Genomic DNA, 12,802 nt, shown 5'->3' on the forward strand with positions numbered 1-12,802 from the left:
TTTGTTTAAAAAAAAAAAAAAAAAAGAAATGATTTATAACCATTTTATATAACAAAATCTGGCAAATATGGCATTCGTGTAGTGTCTGTAGATAATCATTGTATAATCCAAATCGATTTTTATTTTAATTACCGTTGGTGGTGTCGTTTTATTGTTAATAAGATAAATGTCGTTGTACAGTTTAAGGCTTTTTAAAAGTTCTAATTTTATAAATGCAGGATTCAAAAAGTTTATTTACCCTCTGCAAAGCCTTTCAAAAAATTTATTTTTTCGTAATTTACACGTAAAACAGTATTATGTATATTATAAGTAGTTTTTAAAATTGCCTTTTTCTCGTATAACTTCTTCTAAAAACATCAGGTACCTTTTAATAACAGTTTAAAAAAAAAAAAGAAAAAAACGAGAATGAAACAATTGCATTTGAATTTTGTTCGAAAAAAAGAGCGGCTATAATAATATACAGGGTGTGTACAAAAAGTAGAAACGGTAGTGGCGTTAGAAACAAGTCGGAAAATAGTTGAAGAGGTTGAAAAGGCAATTTATCAAGCACTTTTGTAAATTATACACTCACATACATATGTATAATAAATAAATAAATTAGAAATGCACAAAGGGAGACTTTTAAAAATGGTGCAACCATTCTACAAACATCCAACACAAATGAATAAAATTGTATTTATAAATGACAATATCAAATAATGATTAGAGATTAGTTAACAGCTAGCAGGGGTAGTATGTAGCTTGAAATAAGTTCAAATGTTACATGTGCAAAATTGTTACATATTATTTTGTTATATTTGCTTGTGATTTTATTAAATCTACTTGAACTGACGAATTGTATTTTATTTTTTTAGTACCTATCCCTATCTCTAACATCGAAATCGGTATTGTTATCCAAGTTTTTGATACTTCGGTTGTTTTACTGCTCGATTTTAGACATTTTCGAAAAAAATGTGACATTTCTTTTTACAAAATTATAAGTAATACAGTATATAATATCGGCAATTACTTTGATTATTATACAGAAGCCAAAAATAAGTACTGACCGTACCAAATAGGTAAATAGTATATACTCTTCCTCCTTGACCTAGGTTTAAGTAAAACCCTTGAAACTATGTTATAATTATAGAACCGGTTGCCACTATATAACCACTTCTTACCGCCACTATCATTTCATAAACAGTTGCCATTTTGTAGTTGGGGCATAAAATAATAATCGCCCTTAGTTAGTGATAAAAGTAGTATTTTACCCAGATTGTTTTTCAGAAAGGTATGGAATCGGTAAGTAAAAGTTCCAGAACAGGTTTAGCGTCATGCCTATTTGCAAATTTTACATTTTGGATAGTCGGTTATATTGAGGTTATGTTAAGTTGCTTTATTTTAATTATTTGTTTTCATTTCAGCCTTAAAGTTGTTAATTTGAGAAAATTACTTAATTTTTGAAGCAAACTCAGAGTTTAGTCCATTAGCAAGGTAGTAATTGATCTTAGAATACCATAACAGGAATTTACATTGTACTATTAAACGCCATTACCGTTTGGAGAAAGATACTTAAATTAATTACGTTTAGAGCTTGAAATGGGCATCCAAAACAAAGATTTCATTGATTTGCCATTCAAATTAGAATATACTGATGATGATGAAGAAATTGTTTACTTCTCGGGAGATGAAACTGAAGGCCGCTTTAGTCCATATCATATTTGGGCAGTTCAACCAAATGAAATGATTGAAACAGATGAATATGATTTTGAAGATGATGAGGACGATGATGAGTATAATCCTGCTGATGATGAGGACTTGTCAGATTCTGATATACAATATGATTCAGAAGACAGCCAAGAACAAGGTAAATATAACAAAACTAATTGAAATCCTGGGTGATCTACCCTGTTTCCTATACTTGACACTTATTTACCCCCAAAACTGTAGACTGGAAGATGCACTGACATATAAATAAAAATACAAACCATTCCAGGTCTGTAATTAACTTCTTACGAATAATAAGAAAAATTAATTTGAGTGCAAAAATGTAGTAAATGAATATTATTTTTCAGCCTATTTTTCTGATTCAAACAGTGAAGATACTGAATTAGCGGAGACCTCAGACATTGAGCAAGGGACTGGCAAAGAAACAGAAGAAAATAAAATTTTAGTTACTAGGTCCACACAAGCCCCAAATACTCAGTCAACAACAACAGCAGGAGCAGAAAGTGATTCGTGTTCTGATTCTTATTAATCTGTACTAAATATAATATTAATAACTTACATTCATTAGGATAGATACTTTCTATGCAGGTACTTTGTAAAATCGGATTTCTTAAATTATTCTAAATTTATAATTAGATTTAGATTAGATTAGATTAGCCACTTTGTATAAAATTGAAATCAATTACAATTACAGAGTACATGCAGGGGTTTTCTTTGAAGTTATGTTTATGTTAAGTAATTTAGCATTGTAAATAATTTAATTTTTTGGGTCCAGACGTTATCTCTACAATCTCCAAATTAAATTGGAACAAATATTATTTTTTTTTTATGTGTAGTTATTGTTTTTTCGTTTGGTATCTTATAATAGGAGTTTTGAAATGTACTGTAACCGCATTGAGTTTTAACTATCGTTGTGTTGAGTAAAAAAATTCGAACATAAAAGTTTTTTTGTACTTCGTTAGGTATTTTAAATGAAAGGCGAGGTATCTGTTTGCCCAACTAACTCGATCACATGAAAAGCACGTAATACAAATTACTAAGTCATTCATAAATTGAAAGTGCCCATGGCGTGCTGATGAGATCAAAAAGACCGAAATTACTCTTTTTAACTATTTAACTAAATAAATGCCTAAAATACTATTACGTAAAAGTAATTCTATAAAAAAAGAAAACGAAATTTTAATTAATTAATTCAAAACTAAATATTGATTAACCAAGACTATACGAGGTCTAGTCGAAAGTTTTTAGATTAAAGTTAATTACAGTAGTTTTACTGTTTTATTCTTTTTTCTTATTTTGTGAATTCTAAAACAACAAAACTAATTTACAATATCGTGTTCATTACCTTATTGTCTTAAAATTAGATAGAAAATGATCACATGGGGCGTTCACAATATATGTGAAGTCATTTTTTTTCTAAATAACTTGCCAATAATTTCCTAAATGAACAAGTAATTAATTAGATAAAGAAATTGTTAATAATAAGTAAAGTAATTTAAATGAGGGTAATTAATCTGTTATGTACTAAAAGTTTTCGATTGTACCTCGTACAACTAACGACCTTGAGACTGACTAGCGCCACCAATAAGTTTTCCGGTGAACTATTGAAGTTACGTCAGTCAGAAATAATTCGGCCATCTTTAATTTCGCAAGGACATTGAAGCTGTTGTAATTTTATAAAAAAAAAATAGAAAATAGTGCACCGCGGCGGTGTGTGTTAGTGCTATTTGGAAAATGTCGGTGTTGTTAATTTGATCAGTTGAAGCGATAATCAGGTCATACACGAAGTGTAATAAGTGTAACAGATCCCATAATGTCACTTTGACGTTTCGGAACCGTAACTTTCGTTGAGCCATCGAAATTCAAGTAGGTAAAGGGCTGTACAAGAAGAATTTGTCTTTTCTCAATTTCCTTTTAATATTATGCCTTCTTTTCAACCCTTTTGCTTCTTTAGGTTAGTGGGTTAAGAGGTAGTAAAATATGTTACTCGCCTGTTTGTTTTCAGGCTTGTGTTATAGTAGTTTGTTGACAAATCGTTTGTAGGTGTGACCCAACCAATTTGGGTGTATTTATTCAATTAAAAGACTTGCTACCAATTTCTGTTAAAACCGAATTTGGCCACGGTTTGAAAGGGATGTTTGCAAATTAGCAGACCGAAAAGTGCATCTATTTGTGTCTGCAAAGATTCAAGGTCGTGCAGTTATTAAATTTGACATTGAAATAATGGCCATAAGCAGAGTAGGGTACTTTATGACCTATTTTACTTTCTAAGAGATCATTAATGTCGGTACTTCGTTTTCAAGCATCTACTTTATAACATCAAATAAGTGGTCTTTCAATAATATCTGGTCTGGCTTATGAAAAAGTATATTTTCATTTGAGCTATTGGTTTCGGTTTACACATACTGACCCTTAGTATCATGCACACGATTTTTTGGACCTTGTATAAAAGTGAATGTAAATAGGTTTTTTTTTTTTTATTTGTTACTAATAATATCTAAAAGGGTCAATAACTTATTTTGATTTGTCACATGATAACCTAGTTAAATTGGTTTCATCTTAAAAGATAAACTTATAGATATTCTATTTTAAACTTTCTTTGCATTCTTTATATGTGTCTAATCGATAGAATGTTATTCTAAATTTAAAAAATGTATGCATGTGTATCAGTGTGCTTATTACCTTAAAAAAAAATGTTTTGCCAAAGGTAACAAATATTTACATATTTAATAGCTAATTGAAAAACATTTTTGAAGGCAAGGTGAATGTAATATGACTACAATGTTTAAATATAAACTATTAAACTCCAACATATAGGTTGAATAGTGTTCATGATTTTGTTAAACAGGACAAACAATTTTTAGTTAAACTATTATCTATATAATTATTTTTGTTTTGGTTCAGAAGAGATTTCAAACTAAAGAGTTCATTATAATAAATATATTATTATGACATATATTTATATTTGGCAAAGAGCCAGGTTTACCCAGTTTTCACTTTGTTTCTGAAAAACCGTTACACAGCATATTTCTATGCAGTTCCCCTCAATAACTTTTCTTTGTAAAACGTTCAACTTAGTTACCACAAGATAAAATTCTTCTAATCAGTTGTTGCCTCCTTATTGTTATGTCATTTTATCAAAACAGTATCGAAAGAGGTTTTATAATAATGATTAGATTAATTATTATTGATAATTGAAAATACTAATAAATATAGATGTGGTCGAAAATATGATAAGTTGATTAGAGAATGCCTTTGTATAATAGAGATTAAAGTGATGTGTTTTGAAACTACATTGGCCATAAAACTTATTCATGTAAGGATTAAGGAACTTTTTAAGATTTAATCGTTTATAGGATTATAATTAAAGGGTGGTTCTCTTTTTTATAGGCAATGGACATAATAGACGAGCCGAGTGGTATCCCTAATGCCCAGGGTACTCAGTTGAACCTGCCGTTCCTTTTATTAAATGGAGAGAAAATGGTTCATACAGGTAACTCTGTGGACGGAGTGTTAGTGTTGACGAATTATCGCCTGTTTTTGCAATTGTGTGAAAACCATCACCACGTACCTTTGGGGCTCATCGAGGTGGTGGAGCACCGGGACTTGTTCTATTTACATATCGGGTGCAAGGATGCCAGAACCTATCGGTAAATTGACTCAATCTATTGTCTTGTAAAAATAATATTTAAAAATATTTTTCAAAATAAATTCAGGTGCACTTTTGACAACAACGAAGTGTGCTTGAACTGGTTAGGGTGGCTAATGAAGGCGTCAGCGCCCCCGGAACAATTGGAACACCTTTTTGCTTTCTTCTACTTTGCAAGCACCCGGAAAAAAGGGAGCGAGAGTACCACCAATCGAACTGACATAACTTACGACGAAAGCACTTTCAGGAGCGAGGTACGATCTCCTTCTGTTTGTATTACATTTTGCGTTTTGTATCTGTACTTATTACCGAATTTGTTTATTAGGTCGACAGGTTAAAGTTCGATTTGCACGGAGCTTGGAGAATCAGTTCAGTCAACAAGAACTATAAATTGTGTCCCAGTTATCCTCCCCAACTTCTGGTACCTGCATGCATTACCGACGACACTCTAGAAACCGTGGCGAAATTCAGGAGTTCGAGAAGAATCCCGACCGTTGTTTGGAGGTAATTTAATGGCCACATTTTTTTATTAGTCGAAAAAAGCTGATAATTGATCACGCTTTTAGACATGTAGACAATGGGGCTATAATAGCACGGTGCAGCCAACCCGAGGTGGGTTGGTTGGGATGGCGTTCAGCTGAAGATGAAGACCTTCTGAAGGCTATATCTGACGCCTGCACTTTCGACAGAGGCCCCAAGACTATGTTGGACAATACCTCGCATAGTCCCACATCTTTGAACTCTGACGATTCGACCCAGACTCAACCCGAAACAGGAGGAAGCATCCAAGAAAAAAAGGTATAGTAGCGTCGTTTGCATTTTAGGGACGATTCTCTTGTATTTGTTGTTTTACTAGAAGGTGCTTATTATGGATGCGAGATCGTATACGACAGCAGTGGCGAATAGAGCTAGGGGAGGAGGCTGCGAGTGCCCGGAGTATTATCCGAATTGTGAAATACAGTTTATGAACTTGGCAAATATCCATTCAATAAGGAAAAGCTTTCACGCCCTCAGACAACTCTGTACTTTGACAGCAGATCAACCAAAGTACGTTTTGTTTCCCTTTTTTCTTTATTAAGTGATTCTTTACTTTCAATAAAAGATCGGTCTTTTTTAGTTGGTATAGTCTTTTGGAAGGTACAAGATGGCTTCAACATATGTCTGGGCTGATGAAAGCCGCTGTTACCCTGGTGAATGCTGTGGAAGACGAAGCACGACCTGTTTTGGTACACTGTTCTGATGGCTGGGATCGTACCCCTCAAATTGTTGCTCTTGCAGAAATTCTACTTGATCCTTATTATAGAACTGTTGATGTACGTAATTGATCATTTTTTTTATTGAATTGACCATTATTAACTCTTATTTCTTTTAATAACCAAACCTTTGCTATTTCGTAGGGCTTTTGGATTTTGATCGAAAGGGAGTGGCTAGCTTTTGGACACAAGTTTGCTGATCGATGTGGTCACGCAACAGGTCGTGATGATCAAAACGAACGTTGTCCCGTCTTCTTGCAGTGGCTGGACTGCGTGCACCAGCTCCTGGTACAGTTTCCTTGCGCATTTGAGTTTTCACAGATGTATCTGGTACATTTTTGGCCCTCTCTTTTATTTATTCCAATCCTGTATGTACATTTTTTGCAGGTGAAGTTGGCTCATCACGTGTATTCAAATCTTTTCGGCACATTCCTTTGCAACACGAAAAAAGAACGGGTCGAGAGTGTTTTAGACAACACGTTCTCGGTATGGCCGTTTCTGGATTCCCCTTGCTTTCGAAATCATCTATATGCACCACCCAATTCGTCGTCTGGGCGCAAGGTGACTTATAATATTTTTAATTATAGTTAGTATGTGGTTATATTTGGCGTATTGCAGGTGTTGTGGCCTAAGATAAACGTTCGGGACTTACGCCTTTGGTCTGAGGTGTATTTGGGTTCTCTTGAGACGCAAAGAGTATCTGAAAGTGGGCCCAATTCGTCCCATTCCGGCCCTCCCGGTTCTACTTTGAATCATATGACAAAGACTCGTTCCTATGGTGACCTCATGTGCGCCGCTGACCTATGTCAAGATGTGATACGTCGCAAAAGTGACCCAAACATCGTTGTCGACCTTTTGTGAGTTTGTTAATTAGTTTTAAATTTAAATATCATTGTGTCTTTCACATTTAGGAAGCTGAACATGCTCATGGAGATGCCTCCGACAGGGTCGTCGAGTTCAGATGGTTGTGGTGACGATATGGGGGAAGAGGATTTTTTGGGGGCGTCAATCAATAACGGGACCGGGACCGTCGATAGTAATTGTAATAACGATTGTCGATACAAAAACGAAACAGTGACGGTTCAGGGTTTGAGTGACGATTCAGTGGACTTGTTGGACGCGTCGAAAATGGACCCGGACGTCGTGAGGACGATGGCGACGAACGGGAACGATGTTGATGTCGATTTTCGGATTAATTACGAATCAAAAAATAGATACTGTCATCGTCTAAGGCGTCAGCATCGTGGTGAAAGTAACGGTAATGATAACATTGATGACGAGAACGGGTTCCTGGGCTCCGATGAAGACGAAAATGTGATATGTTTAACGAAGACTGAGACGAATCTGGTACGTGCTGCTGCAAGAGACGCGTTGGGATTCGAAAGTATTTGTCTGTACGAGGGTGGTGGTGGCGAAACAACGTTTCCCTCGTCGGATGTAACAAGTGATGTGAACCACAATCGGAGCGACGAGCAATCGTTCGGGATCGGGGGCGCGAGCGGTAGAGGGACGGACGATGCGGACTCGGACACCGAGTGTACCGAACCGAGCGAAAGTCGGTCTGACAAAACGATCTTGTGCGATACCGGTACGGGCACGAACGCGATCGTGACCACTGACCTTATAGAGACTAGCACTGAGACTCTTACGTCGTCAGAACACAACGCCAGGTGGTATGTACTTACTTATCTATTTATAGAAAAGAATTAATTATAAATTTGTACTAACGGTGCTGTTTCAGTACTCCTTCCAAAAAGACAACCGAAAAGACAATCCACGACGTCAGCAACGGAAACGTTGACTACTGTAAAGTGTGCGCGCAAAATATCAAGTTCATTCACGGAAAACACAGGTACTCAACATATTCATACCGTAAATACTGTCATTATTTTAGAAATTTTTCTCTATTCTGAAATTAAAATAGCTTCGATGTTCTTCTGTTTCAATCTTGTTTAGTTTGTATTATTTTTTAGTCATAATAGTCAGAGTACAAGCGGTAAAAGCTCCCGATATTCCACCCCTCCCGTATACTCGCGCACGCCCAGCGCTAATGGCTGGGACGCAACAGTTGCGTTCGCTACGCCCGTAGGGACGGGGATGCAGTTTGTTACCGGCCCTTCCCAATGTCCTACCGGTACACGGACGTACAGCTGTAAACTGGGCGACGATGGACTCGTACCGCTCCATTCGGACGTACAGGACCGGCTGCGGCAAATAATGGAAGAACACAGGGTGGGTAAACATTTTCGATAATAAAGTTTGTAATAATTGTTTGTTTGTTATTGTGTGCAGCGGAAAGAGGAGGCCCTACAAAGAGAATTGCACACGTACCGGCAAGCTCTTATCAAACAAGTCTGTCATAAGTGCAGCCACTACGAAGGAGAGAAACAAGATGATTCTGTAAGTATTTCATTTTAATAACATGCTGATAAAGAATTAGAAGTATTATTGTTTCTCTTTCATGTAGAGTGATAGTTCGAGCGAATCTTCGAATTCGTGTGGAAATAATATAGCAAAGGTAAATCCAGTTAAAATTGTTTGGATTGTGTGACTGAAAGGTTGCCTACTCTTTATAATCCCTAAGTTTTAATTTCTAATTTTATTAACTAATTCCGCTAACATCCCACCCCCCTTTTTTCGTTTTTCTTTTTGGTTTTAAATTTTATATGTAAAATAATTCTACTAACCCAGTTGATTTTATTTAATTAATTTTTTAAGAGTTCAGTAGTCGAGTCGGTGTGCAGTGTTGGCGAAGACCAGGCGTCAGGCGTCGAATCTTTACGATCGGATTTGTCATGGGAGGCTGTTGAAGACAGACCTTCGATGCTCGATTCGAGTCCGACCCAAACCACCCTCTGGGTGCCCGATCACGCCGTCTCCAGGTGTACTGGATGTCAGACGCAGTTCTGGCTCGGCCGGAGAAAACATCATTGCAGGTCAGAAACAGAGTAGGTCACTTTATATAAGTTAAAATACGTTTAAGTGTCTGAACGGTTGAATAAATAAAATGTTTTGTTGCGTTGCAGGAATTGCGGTCGTATTTTTTGCGCAGACTGTTCAGAAAATAGGACTCCGCTACCATCGGAGGAGCTCTACAATCCTGTGCGCGTGTGCACGACCTGCTACAGTAAGCTGAGACGGGACTGTGGCGAGATACCGAGTATATGTAAACATACTACAGACCATGGACACCAGACCACGAACGCCAGCCAACAAATAACCGCATCGAGCAACTAATAGTTACCACGCCCTCACGCCCATTACTCTTGTTCGTTTTTTCCCATCTACCATTGTTTCTAACAAAAGTTACTATAACGATCGCTATTAATTCGTTTTTCAACAATAACATACTATAAAAGACGAGTGATTTTTTGCAATTGCTGTAAATGGACGTGGGAGGGGCGTGGTCGCATTTTTCGACTGTCTGCCACCGACTTACTGCGATCAAAACGACAAGAGTTATTTTCTTTTGTTACTGGCGGGTTTTTGTTTATTGTTTTCCGTTATTATTTTTTCTCTAAGAAGACAAAAAATAATAAATTCTGTGATTCGTTGTACAATACAGCAACTGCTGTTGGATACTATCGCCTGTTAATTTAACGGTCCGTTTTAATTATTGCTATAGAGGTCATTACATTGTGCACACACATATAAAGGGTGTCAAGCTTATTTATTGTAATTAACTGAATAATTTGCCAGATCAGACGGTGATCCTCCCAAAGGTTTGTTAATATTGTAATTGTTTGCGAAGAAAGAAATCAATGGGCTTATTTATTATTAAATTCTTTTAATAATTTAGAATGTTATTTTTTATTATTTCAATGTATTGACATCTTTACGTACTCTTTTAAATCAATTTTCAACACGACTTTTAAAGAAAACACGCAGAAAAAGTTGTAGTATAAATAATCTACCCCCCACATGTACGTCTCATATCTTTTTTCTACAAGTTAGTAAATTGCCAATTATTTATTCCCAAAATAATACTGATTTACGAATAAAAAAGGCATTTTATTTTGTAATTCATTTTTTACTCGTGAATGTAATATTTTGGGGATAAACATAATCCAGTAGCGGTTAAGAAAGTATGAGATGTACAGCTTTAAGCTTAAGGCTATGGCCTTCGAAATGAACATAAAATACAGCTAACTATTAGAAAAGACTTCAAAAACCTTTTTACACTTTCTAGTGCTCAAAATTTTTCCACCGTACCGGTAAAAGGGGTTAGGAAGAATTGCTGTGATGGTATAAACAGTTCTTTATATACACATATATATATATATATATTTTGTATTTTAAGTTTTATTTTTTCCTTTTTTGTTGTTTTTTTAAACATAGACTGATTAGAGTGATTATTGTAATAGATAACAGGTAATTATTCAGAAAATGCAACAAGTGTTGTATTCGGGCTTTTAAATGAAATTTGACAACATGACGAGATTAATGAAAATCGGAAAAACTTGACGAAATCACAACCACTACTACCTACTGTTAACGATTTCCCAACAAAAGATAATAAAAAAATATTTTAAAGTTCCTTGTAATTGTCCAAAAATGAAAGCAAAATGGGTTTGCAAAGGCGCATGTATACGACTTGATAAAAAATTAATTAACAAACCGAAAGGTACATAATATTTTAATCCCTACAAATACATAAGTAATAAATTATTTATTGTCCCGCATTCGATTCCTGCTTATGAAATACCATAATAAACGTTTTAAATTATAAATTAATAAATTGTGCTTCTTGTCGATTGAAAATTGTGTCCTTCCAAATACTTTTGCATTAATCATATTTAAAATATTAATAACAATATAAGTGTCGGTGTTCTAATCTATTGTATTATCTCAATTTTTGGTTTTTTTCTAACTTTAAATAAAAAACAAAGAGAAAAACCAAAAAAAGAAAATATTGCAAACGCATTTTGTTGCCGAGAAATGTAGACAACAAACAGATAGACAGAGACAAAACAAAGATATTAACTTAATGAGTAAAATGTGAGTGCTACTTCTATCGGCACCAATAAGATAAATACAAAAACTGCAAATGATGGTTACGTTTCTGTAAATTTTATGGATTTTTGCATTTACTTGTAGAAACCTATTGAAGTTACGTCAGTCAGAAATAATTCGGCCATCTTTAATTTCGCAAGGACATTGAAGCTGTTGTAATTTTATAAAAAAAAAATAGAAAATAGTGCACCGCGGCGGTGTGTGTTAGTGCTATTTGGAAAATGTCGGTGTTGTTAATTTGATCAGTTGAAGCGATAATCAGGTCATACACGAAGTGTAATAAGTGTAACAGATCCCATAATGTCACTTTGACGTTTCGGAACCGTAACTTTCGTTGAGCCATCGAAATTCAAGTAGGTAAAGGGCTGTACAAGAAGAATTTGTCTTTTCTCAATTTCCTTTTAATATTATGCCTTCTTTTCAACCCTTTTGCTTCTTTAGGTTAGTGGGTTAAGAGGTAGTAAAATATGTTACTCGCCTGTTTGTTTTCAGGCTTGTGTTATAGTAGTTTGTTGACAAATCGTTTGTAGGTGTGACCCAACCAATTTGGGTGTATTTATTCAATTAAAAGACTTGCTACCAATTTCTGTTAAAACCGAATTTGGCCACGGTTTGAAAGGGATGTTTGCAAATTAGCAGACCGAAAAGTGCATCTATTTGTGTCTGCAAAGATTCAAGGTCGTGCAGTTATTAAATTTGACATTGAAATAATGGCCATAAGCAGAGTAGGGTACTTTATGACCTATTTTACTTTCTAAGAGATCATTAATGTCGGTACTTCGTTTTCAAGCATCTACTTTATAACATCAAATAAGTGGTCTTTCAATAATATCTGGTCTGGCTTATGAAAAAGTATATTTTCATTTGAGCTATTGGTTTCGGTTTACACATACTGACCCTTAGTATCATGCACACGATTTTTTGGACCTTGTATAAAAGTGAATGTAAATAGGTTTTTTTTTTTTTATTTGTTACTAATAATATCTAAAAGGGTCAATAACTTATTTTGATTTGTCACATGATAACCTAGTTAAATTGGTTTCATCTTAAAAGATAAACTTATAGATATTCTATTTTAAACTTTCTTTGCATTCTTTATATGTGTCTAATCGATAGAATGTTATTCTAAATTTAAAAAATGTATGCATGTGTATCAGTGTGCTTATTACCTTAAAAAAAA

The 12,802-nt window shown here is 34.9% G+C and overlaps 2 protein-coding genes across 10 annotated transcripts; both read left to right on the forward strand.

The window, feature by feature from the left end:
- Positions 1-1,158: 1,158 nt before the first annotated feature.
- On the forward strand, positions 1,159-2,407 carry LOC108735836 (nucleolar transcription factor 1-A-like). The gene is made up of 4 exons (XM_018468019.2): positions 1,159-1,281; positions 1,404-1,514; positions 1,571-1,846; positions 2,055-2,407. The coding sequence occupies exons 3-4, from the start codon at positions 1,579-1,581 to the stop codon at positions 2,234-2,236; spliced, it is 450 nt and encodes a 149-aa protein (XP_018323521.1). The 5' UTR covers positions 1,159-1,281; positions 1,404-1,514; positions 1,571-1,578; the 3' UTR covers positions 2,237-2,407.
- A 924-nt stretch (positions 2,408-3,331) lies between these two features.
- On the forward strand, positions 3,332-10,407 carry LOC108735826 (myotubularin-related protein 4). 9 transcript variants are annotated; one of them, XM_018467998.1, is made up of 17 exons: positions 3,332-3,577; positions 5,098-5,357; positions 5,424-5,610; positions 5,682-5,860; positions 5,923-6,154; positions 6,213-6,403; positions 6,474-6,669; positions 6,754-6,939; positions 6,997-7,170; positions 7,228-7,466; positions 7,521-8,282; positions 8,351-8,461; positions 8,583-8,841; positions 8,902-9,009; positions 9,077-9,127; positions 9,328-9,557; positions 9,636-10,407. In XM_018467998.1, exons 2-17 carry the CDS (start codon positions 5,101-5,103, stop codon positions 9,844-9,846), a joined length of 3,573 nt encoding a protein of 1,190 aa, XP_018323500.1. In that variant the 5' UTR covers positions 3,332-3,577; positions 5,098-5,100; the 3' UTR covers positions 9,847-10,407. The 9 variants fall into 9 exon arrangements, with proteins under 9 accessions (XP_018323500.1, XP_018323499.1, XP_018323497.1 ...); XM_018467997.1 differs by having other exon boundaries at positions 3,332-3,573; XM_018467995.1 differs by lacking the exon at positions 3,332-3,577 and adding an exon at positions 4,728-5,023 and having other exon boundaries at positions 6,216-6,403.
- The last annotated feature ends 2,395 nt before the right edge of the window (positions 10,408-12,802 follow it).

The sequence above is a fragment of the Agrilus planipennis genome, unplaced genomic scaffold, assembly GCF_000699045.2.
Source record: "Agrilus planipennis isolate EAB-ADULT unplaced genomic scaffold, Apla_2.0 scaffold69, whole genome shotgun sequence".
In the NCBI taxonomy this organism is placed as follows: domain Eukaryota; kingdom Metazoa; phylum Arthropoda; class Insecta; order Coleoptera; family Buprestidae; genus Agrilus; species Agrilus planipennis.

What these genes read in the sequence shown, in the direction of transcription:
- LOC108735836 (XM_018468019.2), top strand. Translation starts at nt 1,579, where the DNA reads ATGGGCATCCAAAACAAAGATTTCATTGATTTGCCATTCAAATTAGAA. An exon ending in AGAAGACAGCCAAGAACAAG is followed by an intron (nt 1,847 to 2,054) that starts GTAAATATAACA and finishes ATTATTTTTCAG; the next exon opens with CCTATTTTTCTGATTCAAAC.
- LOC108735826 (XM_018467994.1), top strand. Translation starts at nt 4,985, where the DNA reads ATGTGTTTTGAAACTACATTGGCCATAAAACTTATTCAT. An exon ending in TGGCCATAAAACTTATTCAT is followed by an intron (nt 5,024 to 5,097) that starts GTAAGGATTAAG and finishes TCTTTTTTATAG; the next exon opens with GCAATGGACATAATAGACGA. An exon ending in AAAGCACTTTCAGGAGCGAG is followed by an intron (nt 5,611 to 5,681) that starts GTACGATCTCCT and finishes TTTGTTTATTAG; the next exon opens with GTCGACAGGTTAAAGTTCGA.